This window comes from Talpa europaea (genome assembly GCF_964194135.1).
Source record: "Talpa europaea genome assembly, chromosome: 1".
NCBI lineage: Eukaryota > Metazoa > Chordata > Mammalia > Eulipotyphla > Talpidae > Talpa > Talpa europaea.
Window position 1 is genome coordinate 43,546,848 of NC_140073.1, and position 19,412 is coordinate 43,566,259.

Consider the following 19,412-nt stretch of genomic DNA (forward strand, 5'->3'; position numbering starts at 1 on the left):
TTTTTTTAAAGAATGAGTTCTCTTGCTCCTGTATCTTGCTGCTGCTACTAAATCTCTTGTCTTTTAGACATTTCTCCTCTCTAGTCTTTTATATTGTATTATAATATTTCAGTTATTTCAAGAATACAACTATTTTTAAATTTTTTAGCTATTACAAACATCTGCAAAATAAAAGCCAGTCCTTTTTTTTTTTTTTTATAAATTTTATTGTTATATTCCCCATACAATTGCAGCCCCCCATTCTGACCCCAATCCCTCCCCTCCCGCCCCTGCCCCCCTAAAAGTGTCTCTGGTTCATAGTTTTTTGTTGATTTTGATTTTCACTTTCTTATAGTTACTCATTTTCCTGGTCCCTTATTTAAGTTTTCTAGATTCCTGCTATGAGTGAGACCAACCGGTATTTTTCTTTTTCTTTTTGGCTTATTTCGCTGAGCATGATCCCTTCCAGCGCCATCCATGTTGCAGCAAATTGCATGTGTTTATCTTTTTTGAATGCTGAGTAATATTCCATGGTATATATGTACCACATCTTCTTGATCCAGTCATCTATTTTTGGGCATTTGGGTTGTTTCCAAAGCTTAGCTATTGTAAACAGTGCTGCTATAAACATAGGGGTGCAGGTGTTCTTTGGAATTGATGTTTCTGTGTCCTTTGGGTAAATACCTAGGAGTGGAATTGCTGGATCATATGGAAGCTCTATGTTTAGTAGGTCCAGAAATCTCCACACAGCTTTCCACAGTGGTTGGACCAGTTTGCACTCCCACCAACAGTGCAGAAGAGTTCCTTTTTCTCCACACCCTCGCCAACATTTGTTGTTGCTAGTTTTTTTAATATGTGCCATTCTCACTGGTGTAAGATGGTATCTCATGGTAGTTTTGATTTGCATTTCCCTGATGACAAGTGATATTGAACATTTTTTCATATGCCTGTTGGCCATTTGCATTTCCTCTTCAGAGAAGTTTCTTTTAAGCTCTTCTGCCCATTTTTTGACTGGATTATTTTCTTTGTTGTTGTTGAGTCTCATCAGCTCTTTGCAGATTTTTGTGATCAGTCCTTTATCATTAGTGTTGGGTGCAAAAATGTTCTCCCAGTTGGTGGGGTTTCTCTTTGTTTTTGTTATTGTCTCTTTTGCTGTGCAAAAGCTCTTTAATTTGATGTAGTCCCAGCTGTTTATCTTTGCCTTCACTATCACTGCTTTGGGTGATGTGTCTGTAAAGATGTCTTTTATGTGCAAATCACGTAGTGTTTCGCCTATATTTCCTTCTATATATTTTATGGTTTCAGGTCTTATGTCTAGTTCTGTAATCCATTTTGAGTTGATTTTTGTGTATGGTGTGAGGTGGTGGTCAAGCTTCATTCTTTTGCATGTAGCGACCCAGTTTTCCCAGCACCATTTATTGAACAAACTTTCTTTGCTCCAATGCATAGTCTTTGCTCCTTTGTCAAAGATTAGTTGACCATAAATCTGTGGGTTTATTTCTGGATTTTCTATTCGATTCCATTGGTCTGTATGTCTGTTCTTGTTACAATACCATGCAGTTTTGATGATTATGGCTTTGTAGTATAGTTTGAAGTCTGGGAGTCTGATGCCTCCATTCCCTTCTTTTTTTTTCAGGAGAGCTTTGGCTATTCGGGGTTTTTTGTGATTCCATATGAATTTCATCAATAATTGTTCTATTTCTTTGAAGAATGACATTGAAATTTTGATTGGAATAGCATTGAATCTGTATATTGCTTTTGGAAGGATGGCCATTTTAATAATGTTTATTCTTCCAATCCATGAGCAGGGGATGTCTCTCCATTTCTTTGTGTCTTCTTCTATTTCTTTTAACAGTGTTTTATAGTTTTCTTTGTATAGGTCCTTTACCTCTTTTGTTAGATTTATTCCCAAATATTTGATTTTTTTTGTTTCAATAACAAAAGGGATGGTCTTTTTGATTTCTTCTTCTTCAGATTTATTGTTTGTGTATAGGAAGGCTACTGACTTTTGCGTGTTGATTTTGTATCCTGCCACTTTACTGAACTGATTGATGAGTTGAATTAGCTTTTCTGTGGAGTTTTTGGGGTTCTCTATGTATAATATCATATCGTCTGCAAATAGTGATAGTTTGACTTCTTCTTTTCCTATTTGGATTCCTTGGATGTCTTTCTCTTGTCTTATTGCCCTGGCTAGGACTTCCAGTATTATATTGAAAAGCAATGGTGAGAGTGGACATCCTTGTCTTGTTCCAGATCTTAATGGAATTGCTTTCAGCTTTTCACCATTGAGAATGATACTGGCTGTTGGCTTGTCATAGATGGCCTTTATGATGTTGAGGTATGTTCCTTGTATCCCAAGAATTTCAAGGGCTTTTATCATGAATGGGTGTTGTACTTTGTCGAAAGCTTTCTCAGCATCTATTGATATTATCATATGGTTTTTATATTTCTTTTTGTTGATGTGTTGGATAACGTTGATTGATTTTCGGATGTTAAACCATCCTTGTGCCCCTGGAATGAATCCAACTTGGTCGTGGTGAATTATCTTATGGATACATTGTTGGATTCTGATAGCTAAAATTTTATTGAGGATTTTTGCATCAGTGTTCATTAGGGAGATTGGCCTGTAGTTTTCCTTTTTTGTGTTGTCCTTGTTCGGTTTTGGTATTAGTGTAATGTTGGCTTCATAAAACGTGTTTGGTATTGTCCCTTCCTTCTCAATTTTTTGGAAGAGTTTGTGAAGGATAGGCACTAATTCGTCTCTGAATGTTTGGTAGAATTCATTTGTAAATCCATCAGGTCCTGGGCTTTTGTTTTTGGGGAGGTTTTTGATTACCATTTCAATTTCGCTAATTGTAATTGGTCTGTTTAGGTGTTCTATTTCTTCTTTATCTAGCTTTGGGTGATTGTAGAGTTGTAGGAATTTGTCCATCTCCTCTAGATTGTTAAACTTGTTTCCATATAACTGTTCATAGTAGTTACTGATTATTCTTTTGATTTCTGCTGTGTCCTTTGTGATTTCTCCTCTTTCATTGATGATCCTGTTTATTTGTGCTTTCTCCCTTTTTTCCTTTGTGAGCCTGGCTAGGGGTTTGTCTATTTTATTGATTTTTTCAAAGAACCAGCTCTTGGTTTCATTGATCTTTTGGATTTTTTTTTAGTTTCAATTTCATTTATTTCTGCTTTGGTTTTTATTATTTCTTTTCTTCTACTGGTTTTGGGGTTTTTTTGTTGTTCTTTTTCTAGATCTTTGAGCTTCGAGATTAGGTTGTTTCTTTGCGTTCTTTCTTGTTTCTTGATGTGAGCTTCTATTGCTATATATAAAAGCCAGTCTTACTGGAAATGTAAAAAGAAACAAAAATTTTTAGCTAAACTTGCCAAAAATATACAAATTTGAAAGATCTTCTAAAACTCTTCCTTTAAATTCTGTAGACGTATTGTCTTACAGAGGTACTGGTCATATAGGTAGAAATAGATTCAGAATTCAAAAAAGATAAGCACATGCAATTTGCAGCAACATGGATGGAGCTGGAAGGGATCCTGCTCAGCGAAATAAGCCAGAAAGAAAAAGAAAAATACCGGATGGTCTCACTGATAGCAGGAATCTAGAAAACTTAAATCAGGGACCAGGAAAAAGAATAACTATAAGAAAATATCAAAATCAACAAACAACTATGAACCAGAGACACTCTATGGGGGTGGGAGGCAGGGAAATGAGGGCTTGGGGTCAAAATCAGGGGGCTGCAATTGTATGGGGAATATAAAAATAAAATTTAAATAAAAAAAAGATACATCAATATAGTATAGACTCCAGTGACAACTGTTTCTACTCTCTTCCAGAGGAAGCTTTTTATATTTAGGCATTGGTAAGAATCTGAGAGTTTCCCAGTTACTAATTTAGAGGTTTTTTGGATTAATAGAATCCTAGCAGAACAGCTAGAGTGTTTGGTGTGGAACGACTCATCAAACTCTGATTGAAAAGCAATTATTTCCAAACAAAATAAAAAAGTCTAATTCTTTTGTCCACAGGTCTACAAAGGAAATGATAAACAAGTGAGCAGCTTATTTCTTATTTTCTGGTTCTATCCACATGTCCTGTGGTGCGCAGGACATCAGACCATGAGAAGGTGCTTCTGGATGAACTTCCTGAAACAATGATGTGTCCTTTGCACCTGTTTTTTCCCTTCAGCAATATACATGAGAAGGCTCATTCATATGATCTGGACATTCTGCTAATATCAGAAAGATTCAGTATCATGAATTTGGATGAAAATAGGAATTAGAAGAGAAACAACAGCACAAAGTGAGAAGTTACTGTGGTGGACACCAGGAGGCTCAACAGCACCATGTCCCTTTCCAACAGCACCATCTTCATGCCCTCTGTGTTGACCCTGCTAGGGATCCCGGGCCTCGAGTCAGTGCAGTGCTGGATTGGGATTCCATTCTGTGCCATGTACCTCATTGCTCTGGTCGGAAATTCCTTACTTCTGCTGGTCATCAAATCAGAGCGCAGCCTCCACGAGCCCATGTACATTTTCTTAGGCATGTTAGGAGTCACGGACATTGCACTTGCTACCTGCATTGTGCCCAAGATGCTTGGGGTCTTCTGGTTTCGTGTGCCCGAGATTTATTTTGACTCTTGCTTGCTTCAGATGTGGCTCATCCACACATTTCAGGGCATAGAGTCAGGAATTTTGATGGCCATGGCCCTGGACCGTTACGTGGCCATTTGTTATCCACTGAGGCATTCTGCTATCTTCACCCACCAGCTAGTTATCAAAATTGGGGTTGTGGTAGTCCTTAGGCCTGCCGTTCTAGTAGCCCCAACATTGGTGATGATTAAGTGGCGATTAAGGTTTTATTATACAACAGTCATCTCCCACACCTATTGTGAGCACATGGCTCTTGTGAAAGTGGCTGCAGGAAATGTCCAATTCAACAAAATCTTTGGGTTGTTTGTGGCCTTCTCTATTGCAGGGGTTGACCTCATATTAATCATATTGTCTTATTTACAGATATTCATCACAGTTTTTCGTTTGCCCCAGAAGGAGGCTCGGTTGAAAGCATTCAACACTTGCATTGCCCACATCTGTGTCTTCCTCCAGTTCTACATTCTTGCCTTCTTTTCTTTCCTCACACATCGGTTTGGCTCTCACACCCCTCCTTACATCCACATCCTCTTTTCTAGCATCTACTTGTTGGTGCCTCCATTTCTCAATCCACTTGTCTATGGTGCAAAGACCAAGCAGATCCGCATTCACTTGGTAAAAATGTTATGCTCATAAAATCTATCTGATTAGGGCCTCTCTGGTGGCGCGGCAGGTTGAGTGCAGAGCTGTGAAGTTGCCCGCAGCCTCTGCACCATGGGTTTGATCCCTGGCTGTCCAGGGAGATATCCACATGGCGGGGCAGACCTCGCCTGTCTCGCCCACTGCTCCCCTCAGCAGTGTATCTCAGTCAGTCTGCCTTTTCTATTTCCTGCTCTGTCTCTGGTGAATTCTCTCACCCTCCTGCACATCTGGCCTGTACCCCGGTTCTTGTATAAATAAATAAATCTTAAAAAAATTAAAGTCTAAGAAAAAAACTGAGAAAGCATTCTTAATTTAATCATGTCTATTCAGATGAATAGGTGAAAAAACTATGGATCAAGTAAAAAAATAATGTCTAGTAATTCCATTATGTTTTCTGTGTCATTCGAGTTACAGGCACACAAATCACAAAATTCATGTGTTTCATTTTTCTTATAAATTTTCTGAAATTTGCATAATTTGCTTTTGCATTAAATCATCGAATGTTACCAAATGTTACAATATTCAATATCCTAAATATATGTTTTAAAATAGTCAATTTGACATATTTCTTTGTTGAAGCGGACAGAGAGAATGGGGATGGTCACACATTACTGGTAAAATAGTATTAACATGGAGTGTGAGACTGGCAGGTGGAGTGTAGTGTGGAAATTTAGAAGAAGCAGCTTTTAGGAGACTTAATATGCTTTATTTATCTATTTATTTGTTTATTTATTTATTTTTAACTAGGCAGTCTGCTTCTTGAGTAATGATGGATGAGTGGCCACACAAGTAAGGATACCACATATGTAGATTTTGGAGGCGATTTAAACTAGAGAATTTTGTTTAGAAACTGCACAATTTATTTTCATTGTAAGGTAAATTTGAGGATACAAGGATATAAGAATTTTAACAATGAATGACCTTGGACAAATGAGCATTTTATGCAAGTTATAATGTGTAGTTGGTGGTTCTTCTCTACAAGAGAAATGTGTGTGTGTGTGTGTGTGTGTGTGTGTCTATGTGGCCATGTGGCAGCATATATTCTCACTGGATATAAAACTGAATGCATTTAATCTCAAGGCTAGTTTATCAATGAAGACATGAAGTGCTATGTCTATCTACGGTCTTTAGACTAGTTGACTCTTCATGAAAACCTTCACTCACTGACCATTTGTTGAGGAATTTTGTGTATTTTATGAAAAATATTCACATGAGGGCCTCCCCTGGTGGTGCAGGCGGTTTAGCACAGCGCTGTGAAGCTGTCTGCAGCCTCTGCAGTGCTGGTTTGATCACCGCTGGCCAGCAGGCTAGGGTCCCACACGGCGAAGCAGACCTCTCCTGTCCTGCATGCTAATCCCCTCAGCAGTGTATTTCGTCAGTCTGCCTGTTCTGTTCTCCGTTCTGTCTCTGGTGGCTCCTCTTGCCCTCCCGCACATCTGGCCTGTATAAATAAATAAATAAATCTTTAAAAGAAGAAAAAAAAAGAAAACATTCACATGAGTGAAGATGCACATACTCTATAATATTAAAACAGATATGTAGATAACAAATTTTTTTTTAAAAATTGAAGTTTATGTCATGTGGATTATGGAATTTCTGGCACATCTTTATAACCTGAATCTTCTTCCTATATTCCTCCTACAAGTGAAACCATCCTATATTTTTCTTTTTCCTTCTGATTTATTTCACTGTGCATAATTCCTTCTAGTTCCAAGGGAAGAAAGTTATAAAGGGAGGATGGAGAAAAAATAGTGGAATGAACATCTCACTCAGAGCTAAATATGGTAGAATTCAAAAATTTCATTTATATCTGGAAATACTGTTTTTATTGTTGACTTTCAGAAATTGCTTCCATATGGTAAAAATTTTGAGACTTGAGACTGCAGGAGAATGAGAGGCAGCTGTATGAATAAAGAAAAATTATAGATGTAGACTTTCTTTCCAGAGAGCCTAGGAGAAAAAGAAGGGTGACAAGGACATTTACTGAAATGGAAATTACAGGTATAAGAGCATATCTATATTTAAGTGGTCTTTAGATTTTTTTGTTTGTTTGCAAACAAGAACATCAGAGAAGGAACGCGGTTTTGTAAATGAAAAATTTGTGTATATTAATTTCTCTGGATTTTTCCTGTGGTGAAAGACAAAAGAGATGAGCAAGGAGATTTCTGCAGTCATTTTATTGCAATTATTGCAATTAGAAATTATTTCGGGGACATGAGGTGTAGATGGAGCCAAGGGGGTTGAGTTAATCTCTGCTGGGTCCCTCATGGTTGTGTCTAGGTGTAGAAAATCCCTCATGCCATCTTCATAGCCGTGTTCTACACGTTCATTAGAGAACATTAAAATTGGTGACCAGCACCTTTGTGCTTCTCTTTGAGCTACTTAAACATATGCTGTGCCCAAGAATAGCACAGACATTGCTGCTAGTTTCATTGGAGAATGATCACACACATGACTTCAGACTTAAAGAAGAGGGGAGTGTCTGCATTGCAGAGACAAGAGAAAGGCATGGAAGTCCATCCCGGACCTGTCCACATATAGGCTAACGGCCATAACCCTGGATGGCTCTGATTCATGACATTGACTGGGTCCTGTCACAGAACACAAAACCCAAAGGAGTGTGACCTGAATCTCAGGGCAAGAAGGCAGTTGAGGAGTGATAAGCTAGGAGGGACAGTGGTATATAGAATTGACAATGCTCTTCCTGTGTACTCTTCAGCACAAGAGGCTCTCTGCAACAACTGGTGAGTAACTATCACTATTATCAATTTCACCCCCCATCATCTTACACCACCAGCTTATCCAATAATGATCAAGCTGTCCCATCAGCCCTGTACTCATGTCTGCACTTCCCTTGCAATGCCCTACCTATACCTTTGTGGTAATGCTCACTTGTCACTCCCTATGCTTCATTAATTCAGACATTGTGATTATTTTGAAAAGGTTCCTATTCTAATTTTTTATCCTTCAAGAAGCAACATTCCACCCTTTTGGAATCTGTAAATGATATGTGGATTTGAAGGCAAAAAGCAAGCATTTAGAGACACACTATGGATATCAAATCTATATTGACTAGTCTACCTGAGATAAATATTGGCTGATTTGATGTGTCCTTCCTGTTATGAATGATCCCTGCCAACTTGGTCTTTTCGCCTGGAGATTAGCAGGCATAGTTGGTAGCTTGAGCTTGGATCATGAGTTTGGTCACAAAAAGCACTTTCTAGGAATGGCTATGAGATAATGAATAAATTAACCCTGCATTTCAATAATCACAAGCTTTTTTTAGAGTATGACTTGGGAATGATTGCTTCAAAATATGTAATATTTAAAAAGTAATGATTTTGATCACAGAAATTTCATGTGAGGCATAAAGACTGAAGTTTTGTGAAAATTCATCTTCAGTGAATTGAGAACTGATTAAGTTTTCCTCATTGCTCTTTATTAAATCACTTTGATATCCCAAGATCTTTCCTATTCCTGTTTCTGTTTTATAATTGACTCATTTTACAGAACTAATTTTTTTTTCTCTTAGTTTCTTATGCCTGGACCTAGAATATGATATGTATTTTCCAGATTGTCTACTTTTCATTGACAATTAACGACTAAGTTTCATGATAATGGTAGCTTTGATAGTTTAAAATCAGAAACTAGGGGGTCTGTCTAGTGGTGCAGAGGATTAAGTCACAGCACTAAGAAGCTATCGGCAACTACTGCAGCAGGAGTTTGATCCCAGGGCAGGGAGTTACCTACAGGTTGCAGGAGACCTCTCCTGTCTCACCTGCTGCTCCTCTCTGCAGTGGATTTCAGTAGATCTGCCTGTTCTACTCCCCATTATGTCTCCGGTGAATCTGCTCACCTCTGGCCTACACCCCTGTTCTTGTATACACGAATAAAAGTAAATCTTAAAAAAATGAGAAACTAATCTTGTACTACTAAGTCATCTATGTTGATATATCCATTAGTGTTCAAGAATGGGTTTTCTTGCTCCTGTATCTTGCTGTTGCTACTAAATCTCTTGCCTTTTAGACATTTCTTCTCTCTCGGTCTTTTTTATTGTTATTTCAAGAATACAACAATTTAAAAATTTTTCAGCTATTATAAACATAGGCAAAATAAAAGCCAGTCTTACTGGAAACGTGAAAAGAAACACAAATTTTTTAGCCAGACTTTCCAAAAGTACATAAATTTTAAAGATATACTAAGCCTCTACCTTTAATTTCTTCTGCAAAGACATCCTGTCTTACAGAGATCTTGGTCATATAGGTAGAAATAGACATGTTGGGGCCTCCCTGGGGTCACAGGGGTTAAAGACAGCACTATCCAGCTATTTCCAGCCACTCCAGCACATGTTCAATGCCTGGCCTGCCAGGGAGCAACCCACTTGGTGCAGCAGACCTCTTCTGCCTCACCCGCTGCTCTCCTCAGCAGTGTGTTTCAGTAGATCTACCTGTTCTGCTCACAACTCTCTCTGGTGAATCCTCTCACCCCCCACACTTCTGGCCACATCCCAGTTCTTGCATGCATAAATAAATAAATCTTAAAAAAAAGAAATAGATATATCAATATATTATGTACTCCAGTGACAACAGTTTCTATTCTCTTTCATAGCAAGATTTTATAACAGTGCACAGGTCAGAATCTGAGAGTTTCCCAGTTACTAATTTAGAGACTATTTGGATTAATAGAAACCTAGAGGAAGAGCTAGAGTGTGTGGTATGGAAAGATTCACCAAACTCTAATTTAAAAGCAATTATTTCCACACAGAATTAAAAAAGTCTAATTCTTTTGTCCACAGGTATACAAAGGAAATGCTGAACTGGTGAGCAGCTATTTCTTATTTGCTGGTTCTATCCACATGTCCTATGGTGCCCAGAACACCAGGCCACGTTATGGTGCTTCTGGTGAAATTCTTGAACCAATAATGTTTCCTTTGAGTCTACCTTTTCCCTTTAGCAATAAATGTGAGAAGGGTCATTCATATGATCTGGACATTCTCTCAAAATCAGAAAGATTCAATATCATGAATTTGAACAAAACTAGGAAGTAGAAGAGGAGCAAGAGCAAAAACTGAGAAGTTACTGTAGTGGACACCAGGAGGCTCAACAGCACCATGTCCCTTTCCAACAACACCATCTTCATGCCCTCTGTGTTGACCCTGCTAGGGATCCCGGGCCTCGAGTCAGTGCAGTGCTGGATTGGGATTCCATTCTGTGCCATGTACCTCATTGCTCTGGTCGGAAATTCCTTACTTCTGCTGGTCATCAAATCAGAGCGCAGCCTCCACGAGCCCATGTACATTTTCTTAGGCATGTTAGGGGTCACGGACATTGCACTTGCTACCTGCATTGTGCCCAAGATGCTTGGGATCTTCTGGTTTCATGAGCTTGAGATTTATTTTGACTCTTGCTTGCTTCAGATGTGGCTCATCCACACACTTCAGGGCATAGAGTCAGGAATCTTGATGGCCATGGCCCTGGACCGTTACGTGGCCATTTGTTATCCACTGAGGCATTCTGCTATCTTCACCCACCAACTAGTCACCCAAATTGGGGTTGTGGTAGTCCTCAGGTCTGCTGTTCTAATAGCCCCAGGGATGGTAATGATTAAGTGCCGATTAAGGTTTTATTATACGACAGTCATCTCCCACACCTACTGTGAGCACATGGCCCTTGTGAAAGTGGCTGCAGGAAATGTCCAAGTCAACAAAATCTTTGGTTTGTTTGTGGCCTTCACTGTTGCAGGGTTTGACTTCATGTTCGTTACATTGTCTTATCTCCTGATATTCATCACAGTTTTTCGTTTGCCCCAGAAGGAGGCTCGGTTGAAAGCATTCAACACTTGCATTGCCCACATCTGTGTCTTCCTCCAGTTCTACATTCTTGCCTTCTTTTCTTTCCTCACACATCGGTTTGGCTCTCACATCCCTCCTTACATCCACATCCTCTTTTCTAGCATCTACTTGTTGGTGCCTCCATTTCTCAATCCACTTGTCTATGGTGCAAAGACCAAGCAGATCCGCATTCACTTGGTAAAAATGTTATGCTCATAAAATCTACCTGATTAATACCCTCATGCTTTTCTTTTTTTACAATTGTAACTATCTCTCAAAGTCAAAGAAAACAAAACCAAAATGTGTGTTATATGAGATGCTTGAATTTTTTTCACCTTACTGTTTTGTGATATCTGAAAGCATGCTTGCTGGCTTCTAGATCATCATAACCCATAAAAATATCAATAGTTTCTTTTCCCCCTGTTTTTTAGACCCTGCTTGAGCTTCCTCCTATTAGAATCCTTATCCAGGAGCTTTCACAAATTTTACCTTCTCATTGATTTAAATGAATGCAGACTCATTATTCTGGACTAATCATGTTCTCAATGAATATAAGTTTTTGATTTCCTTAATCATTACAATCACACAAAATAAGTCAGAAGAAGTGTATCTTCACCATGTTTTATCCAAAAAAACTCACAAAAATAAAGACAATAAAATCTATGTGTATCTAATGAGACAATAAAGTAAATATTTCTGTACATTTATAGGCTCATAAAGGGGATTACAGACACAAATGTCATGAGAATTCAAGTATTGCTTTGTATATAGCAATGGTTTTTTGGGGGGCTATCTTCATCATTTACTCATTTATCGATCATTAATTGTTTTAAAAATGTACACTGCTTATATATTATGCTACAGAATTGTGTCTTGATGGTAAATTACACAGATAACGGTCATGCTATGCTTGGGTCGTGAGGTTTACAGAGAATCAAGCTTTGAAATATAACTGAATGGAGCAGTCAGAAGACATATTTGTTTTGTTTTTTAATCAGGCTGTCTGATGAGGAAAGAAAGATGAATCAGTAGTTAAGCAATTACGGACGTATCGTGACAAACAGATGACAGAGGAGATTTAAATTAGAGAATGTGGTTAGAGAAACTGAAAAGTTTGGATTTGGAAAAATGAAGGAAATAGGAATGTCAGGAATAGCCATGGACTGTGTGTAAAACAGTTGAACTTTGTTGTGAAACTTAGAATGTATCACTGGAAGATTATTTTCTCTAGGAAGGGTGTGTGTATATCTGCGTGGGTGTGTGTGTCTACCTGTGCATGTGGGAGAATATCTTCTCAATGAATATGAAATATGCTTTTTAATCTCAAAGTTATTGTATTAATGAAAAGATAATTGTTTTATCTAAGATTCATAATCCAAGAAACTAAGGTTTTTGGAATGTTCCTCAGCTCATCAATGTTTTTTCAAAAATTATGGAAAATATTCACATGTGCAGATGTCCATATTTTCGGTTATAATATTAAGCCACTACATATGCATGAAATATTGGACTGCATATCTCAGAGAAGGTGGATAATCTCATTGTTTTATGGAATATGAGTTGTCAAATGAGTGCTGAGGATATTTTATAAAATTATTTGTAAATTAAAGCTATCTTGGAGAACCTTGAAACCATTTTAAATATCCATTTTTTTATTAGATGTGATTTGATGGTATTACCAATAATTTCATTAGGAATTGGTTTAGGAATAAACTGAAAGAGAATCAAAGTAATTTCTTAATGTTCTAGCAAGGGTTCAGCAAACTTTCATGTGAAAAGTCAAATAAATAGCTTATATAGGCAAGAAGGCAATTCAAAACTATTATGCAGGTATTCATGTAACAAAAGTCAAAGCATATTTCCAAAAAATTTAATGAAATTAAATATAAGATAATATTGATAGTAATTACAATTGTTAAGTTTTCTGTAATACAGGTATATTGATTGGAAGAATAGAACTCTCTTTTCCCCTAAGGGATAACATTTGCTTAAAGCAGGGATGAAAAGTATATTTTCCTTATCATCAAATTGATAGCAAAAGTTAATGCATAAAAGCCATTGTTAGCTTGTGGACTATACTAAACCAGGCAGCAGATCAAATTGGGTGATTCATTATAATCCTAAGATTATTTGGAATCATTTGAAATACTGCCTTACAATTCCTAGTTCTGTAAGTCACCATGGAAGCATGTAAACATATAGGGTTGACATAGAGACAGAACATGAAACTAGAAAATGTTTGCATCATATTTGATTGTATCTGTAAAATATCTCGAGTCCAGACTTCAGCTGCTGTGGTATTCAAAGTATCAGAACCAAATTCACACTGAGACCTACAAAGGCAAAAGAGAAAATATTGGCTTATTGCAAGGACAAAAGTATACCCATTAGTCTATCCCCTATGCACTTGAAATGGTTACATGATTGTTGAAAATAAAATTGCTTGGAAAAAGACTTTTTATAATGGGTAGTTTGAATGCCTTCTAGATATTTCAAAGTTTCTGTCTATTCATTTTCTTAAGATTAAAATAGGGTGAATAAATACTGAATTTATTCAAGGGAAATATGTATGTCCATATTCATTGCTGTATTGTTTACAATAGCAAAACTATTGAAATAACCTAAGTGCCCATAAAAATGAACAGGTGGATTAAGAAGTGGTATGTGTAGAAATGTGCCGCAGACCAGCACAACAGTAGACGATGAGGCCACCTCAGGGTTGAGAGAAGAGTGCAGGGTGGTCAGGGAGTCGGCAAAAGAAATGACAAACAGACACACTTCAAGAGTGAAAATCTGAGTGTAATTTTCTTTAAGTTTGTGACTAGTATATATATGTTTTCTAAAAGCACAGGAATGAATATCAAAGAAATTAGCTTGCTCACTGGCTCAGTCTATCACTATCAGGGAGGTGATCTACATAACAAGCAATGACCATTATAGAAGAAAGGAGGAAGTTTAGAAAGACAGATAAGGGATTAAAGTTTGTAGTTCTAGGAAGACGGGATAAGATTTTTAGCATTCTTGTAGTGGTTCTTGGTGGTCGTTATCTTTTGATAAGCTTCTGCCTTTTCAGGGAACTTCTGCTGCACTTTCTCTGCTTCAGGCTGTTCTCCCACCACGCGCTGGTTGCCCAGCCGGATCTAGGGACCGTGGCGAAAGCCATTCGATCTAGGGACCGTGGCGAAAGCCATTCCTAAAGATCACTGCGGTGGGAGGTGCAGCAGGTAGGGTTTTGCTGTTCTCCCCCTGCGCGCTGGTTGCCCAGCCGGACCTAGGGACGGTTAGCCCTAAAGGTCACTGCAGGGGGAGGTGCAGCAGAAATGGAATAGAAAGATAAACATGGATGGAGCTAGAAGGGATTTGCTAAGCAAAATATGTCAGAAGGAGAAACACAGATACTGGATAGTGTTACTTAGAAGTGGAAATATAAAGAAACCAGAAAAAGGGTCAGATAATGCCAAACTCAAAAGCAAGCCCTCGAAAGCAGACTATAGAACTGAGAGATTCATGAGGAGAGGCGGGGAGGGATGAGCACAAAGAGGGCAGGGAGCACCATAGACCAGGGTGGTGGACTATGAGTGCTTTGGGGGTGCTATGGGTGCTATGATAACATCAACAGAATGGGGGGGTGGCAATCTGCTACTTCCAAAATACAAACAGCAATGTAAAACATTACCTCAATAAAAAATAAGTAATTTATAAAGAAATAACTATAATTGAATTAATTATTGTTCAAGTGTTTTGTTTGTTTGTTTGTTTGTTTGTTTGTTTTTTTAACCAGGACTTCACAAGTAACCTTTTGCTTGGTCACAAATATTTCCTAGCAGGAGCAATTTTCAATAAAAAATTTTTGTGAAACAGAATAGCGAACTTACAAGTGAACCAAAATATTACAGTCAATTGATTTTTATGCAATAGAGCTGAAGCAATTAAGTGGAAAATAGGAAGTAATTCACTAAATTGCATCACAACTGGCAACAATTGTTATACATAAACACAAAATATAAAATACATATACCATACAAAATAATAATAAATCTAAATGTAGAAAGTAAAAGTAGTGTCCACAAAGAAAAATATAGACCATCTATCCACATGACATGAAAAGAGACAAATATTTTCTTCAGAGGATATAGAAAGCTAAAAGACATCATCTTTTTAACAATTTGTAATTCAACAAAGCATAATATTGAAAAAAATTAATAAGCTACACATATTATATAGAATTATAAAATACATACAATTGGGTGCTGAGTTTCATGATTTTTTTCTGCACCTATTGAGATGATTGTATCATTTTTATCTTTTATTTGTTGATTTGATGAATCACATTGTTGCTTGTGATGTGTTGAGTCACTCTTGCATCTCTGGAATAAATCCCAGTTGGTCATTTTATGTGTTTTTTAAATGCACCACATACTGTTTGATGGTTTCAATTTTTTTTATTTGTGAGAGGAATATTTTTATTTCTCTATCTTGATGATTTTGTCCTGGGAGTTTGTATCAGTGAATGAATGTGTCCATTTCCTCTAGATTGTCTCATTTGTTTGCAAGTATTCATATTAGTCTCTTATAATCCTTTGTATTTCACTGGTCTCCAGTTGAATGTATGTTCTTTCATTTCCAATTTTGTCTATTGAAGTCTTTTTCAAATATATGTATTTATTTATATCTTCTTGAGGGATTTTCCCTTTTATAAGTATATAAAGTCTTTGTTTTTATTACAGTCTTTTTTTAAAGTCTCTTTTATCTGATATGGGTATAGCAACATAGACTTATTTTCATCTCCATTTGCATGGAATATTTTCCCATTCACTCTCAGTTTGTGGTTGTCCATAACCCTGGTTTAAATATGAAATCACTGCTTCAACAACTGAATTTATGTTGCAGAATGATTTCCTTTATTTCTCTTACAATATGTCTACACTGAATTAGTCTGAATACCTTAAGATGCTTCTATTTCTTAACATTTGCTCATTTTTGCAAATAGGTATCACAGACGTGTTTTGTGTTGTCTTGGGGCACTGTCTTCTCTTAAGAATTATTAAAAGGTGGGCCTCCCCGCTGGTGCAGCGGTTGAGCGCTGGGCTGCGAAGATGTCTGCAGTCTCTGCAGCGCCGGTTCAATCCCCGGCCACCGGGCGAGGGTCCCACATGGCTCGCAGACCTCTCCTGCCGTATTTGCTTCTCCCCACAGCAGTGTATTTCGTCACTCTGCCTGTTCTGTTCCCTGCTCTGGCTCTGGTGAATTCTCTCACCCTCCCGCGCTTCTGACTGTACTCAGTGCTTGTATAAATAAATAAATAAATCTTTAAAAAAATTATTAAAAGGAGATCTGCTGTGGTAATAAGTTCCAAAGAGGAAGTAGAGTTAAAGACAATTTTTTAGCTGTAGGACATCTATTAGACAATCAGTCTTCTAAATTCAAAACCATATTGTACTTCCTTGTTCATCTTTGTCCCAGGTGGACATAAGAGCTGATGAGGGACTGATGGAAACCAATCCCCCCAGGTGTTACTTATAGTACAAAACACTCATCTGTCACTATCTGAGGCATCCAGATATTTTCAACTCTATGGCTTTCATGTATATCACCATGGATTATCCCTGGTAAGTCCCTGGGCTTGAGATTCTGCACTGAATGGGAGGAAATGGAGGACTGGTTTCAAAGAGAACACAATCCCATGTAATGGGATAAGATGCAAGGATGGTTGTGAAAAGGTACAATAGAAATTCACAGTAGGTGAATCATCAGACACTAGGAAGCTTTTCTCTTATGCTTTTCAGAATAGTTCTAAATTAGTTAATGGCAAACTGGGTGACAAATTTTAAAGTGAGGTTGGTACATATTAGGTCTTCTTATAGATAGTGAGTAGAAAACTTATTTCTTAAAAGGTCAGGAAATTTCACATATTTAGATAGAAAGATGCAGGGAAAATGATGCCCTATAAATCACTCTGGGGAAATGCTCTATTCGGTGGAAATGTTCATCAAATAACTAAACTTACTCATGGGCAGGAAAGGATACACTTCCATGGATTAATAGTTGGTATTTACTGACAGAAAAATAGGCTTTATGTTTCTAAGTATTGTAAATGGATTACGTTGTTTATTCTCACTGTGTCGATTATTACTGTAATGTGTTTCTATCCATTAACATTATTTTAGCAATAAAGAAATGAAAACAATTGACGTTTTATACCTGGCAAACAAAGCTGTTAGTGGCATCCAGGATTTAAACTCTCTCGATAACTTCAGATTCTATGCATTAATTGCCATGATTTATGACTGATGTGTATCTTTGGAAGGTAGTTGGAATTTCATGAAAAATTTAGAAGCAGGCACTTGGAAGCTCTCTATAAAGACTTAACTGACGTTTGGCGCTGTTCTGAAATGTGGTAAACATTCTCAGAAAACACAAAGCTCCCCGACAAAGGAGAACATAAGACAGAAATCAGTGGGCAAACGTCACAGACTCCAAGGAGGTAAAAGATTCCTGATACAGTAGAGCATTGGATTTGCACTCTTAAATCCCTTTAATCCATTATAAGATTATGAGAATCAGCTTGAGTCAGAATTGGAGCTCTAAGTGACAATAATGGTGCAGGGCTTAGGCTATGCAGAATATGCAAGTTTATCTTGGCGTATGAATGTCAAAGGTTAAAGATGTTTTTCCTCTCCCTTCTAAATGTATGCATATCTATATATACAAAACAGCCTCTGATCTTGTCTCCTAGTTCCAGCTTTCAGGGACTCTCATCTGTTAAGTTTCTGTAACTCCTATCCTCAAACATGTTTGCCTTCATTTTTTTTTCACTTTTCCCTACAGCAAAGTCAGTGAGTCTCACAGATTTTGCTGCTTTTTTATTATTCTCATATGTCACATCTTTACTATCCCATGTGGGTTATCACATATCCCTCCAACATGAATTCTTTCATGTACATTTTATCACTTCAGGCCCTACATCAAGCTGCTAATAGATTGTATTTTAAAAAGGAAATACATTTCCCACTTAAAATGTCCCATATTAATATTTCTGGTAAAAGCAGTAGCATATATGCTTGAGCCAAATCAAAAGAATAGGCAAGTTAAACATGATATGAAGTTGCAACAGTCTTTTAGATTCATAGCACCTAATAAACATGTGCTGTAATTTATAATTTATGTATTATACCTATTTGGTGAAGTAAGAAGTTAACAGAGCAGTTGTTTCTATCAGAATCTGAAAAAGCACACTGACTGAAATCTCTATTAGATGTTATATTAAACCCAGTCTCATTTACTTTTACATTGACATATGTCTCATACTTTCAACGGAATTATAAAATCTCAGAGAACACAATTACCTTTTCTTTTGGATCAATATTAAATTTAGATCCAAGTAGATTTAATTGTAAAGATAATATCTTAGCTTTTCATTAATATAATAGAGTAACATGCCAATATCATTAATAAGGAAAGAAAAATAATCTAAATGTTTAAAAATCTTAAAATGTTAAATGCTACAACACCTATTTAATCAATGGTGTATGCTGCTTTATAAAGTCCAAGCACTTAACACAATGTTGATATTCACTATTATAGGATAAATAATTATATCTTCATTCTAACATTATTTCAAACAGCCTTTGAAACTTAGTGCTTTTAAATAAAATCATTAGGAAATAAACATCGAATTTGTGTATATTAATGTAACCTTCAGATTTGAAGATCCTCATTAAGGGATGAGACTTTGACTCCTCATTACAGGATCTCAGAAGGGAAAGCCTTGCTTGAGTAAAATGTTTTAAGAAATATATATAAATGCTATTGCTTTTTGACCTAGATGCATTGTATCTACCCTTTCATAGAAGCACAAAAGGATACAAATATATTTATCTTGGCTTATGAATTTTGAAGGTTAAAGATATCTTTCCTTCCTCTTCTAAATGTATGCAAGCCTATATACAAAAAATCAAGTTTCTCAGCGGAAAAAAGTGAAGCATGATGGAGCAAATGTGATGATTTTTTTGCCCCTAATCTGTTGTTTTAGGCCATCCTCACTGTCTTTATAAATTTTATACTAATTATTTCTAGAAAATGAGTTGTACAACTAATGAAAGAAAATAGCTATGATTTGTACATTAATATTTTACATATACTGAAGTGGAAGTATTTTCTGTAAAAAGAGATCAATACAGGGCCTCCCCGGTGGCACAAGGGGTTAAGCACTGCACTATGAAGCTGTCCGCAGCCTCTGCAGTACGAGTTCAATCCCTGGCCAGGGTGCTACCCACATCGCGCAGCAGACCTCTCCTGCCTAGCCCGCTGCT

General features: G+C 37.1%; 2 protein-coding genes across 2 annotated transcripts; both read left to right on the forward strand.

Moving 5' to 3' along the window:
- Positions 1 to 4,325: 4,325 nt before the first annotated feature.
- Positions 4,326 to 5,264, forward strand: LOC311182530 (olfactory receptor 52A1-like; the record flags this gene model as incomplete). The annotated part of the gene is made up of 1 exon (XM_084251379.1): positions 4,326 to 5,264. One exon carries the CDS (start codon positions 4,326 to 4,328, stop codon positions 5,262 to 5,264), a length of 939 nt encoding a protein of 312 aa, XP_084107505.1.
- Positions 5,265 to 10,345: 5,081 nt separating this feature from the next.
- Positions 10,346 to 11,319, forward strand: LOC311182499 (olfactory receptor 52A1; the record flags this gene model as incomplete). Its single annotated transcript, XM_084251326.1, has 1 exon — positions 10,346 to 11,319. The coding sequence occupies exon 1, from the start codon at positions 10,381 to 10,383 to the stop codon at positions 11,317 to 11,319; it is 939 nt and encodes a 312-aa protein (XP_084107452.1). The 5' UTR covers positions 10,346 to 10,380.
- Between the last annotated feature and the right edge of the window lie 8,093 nt (positions 11,320 to 19,412).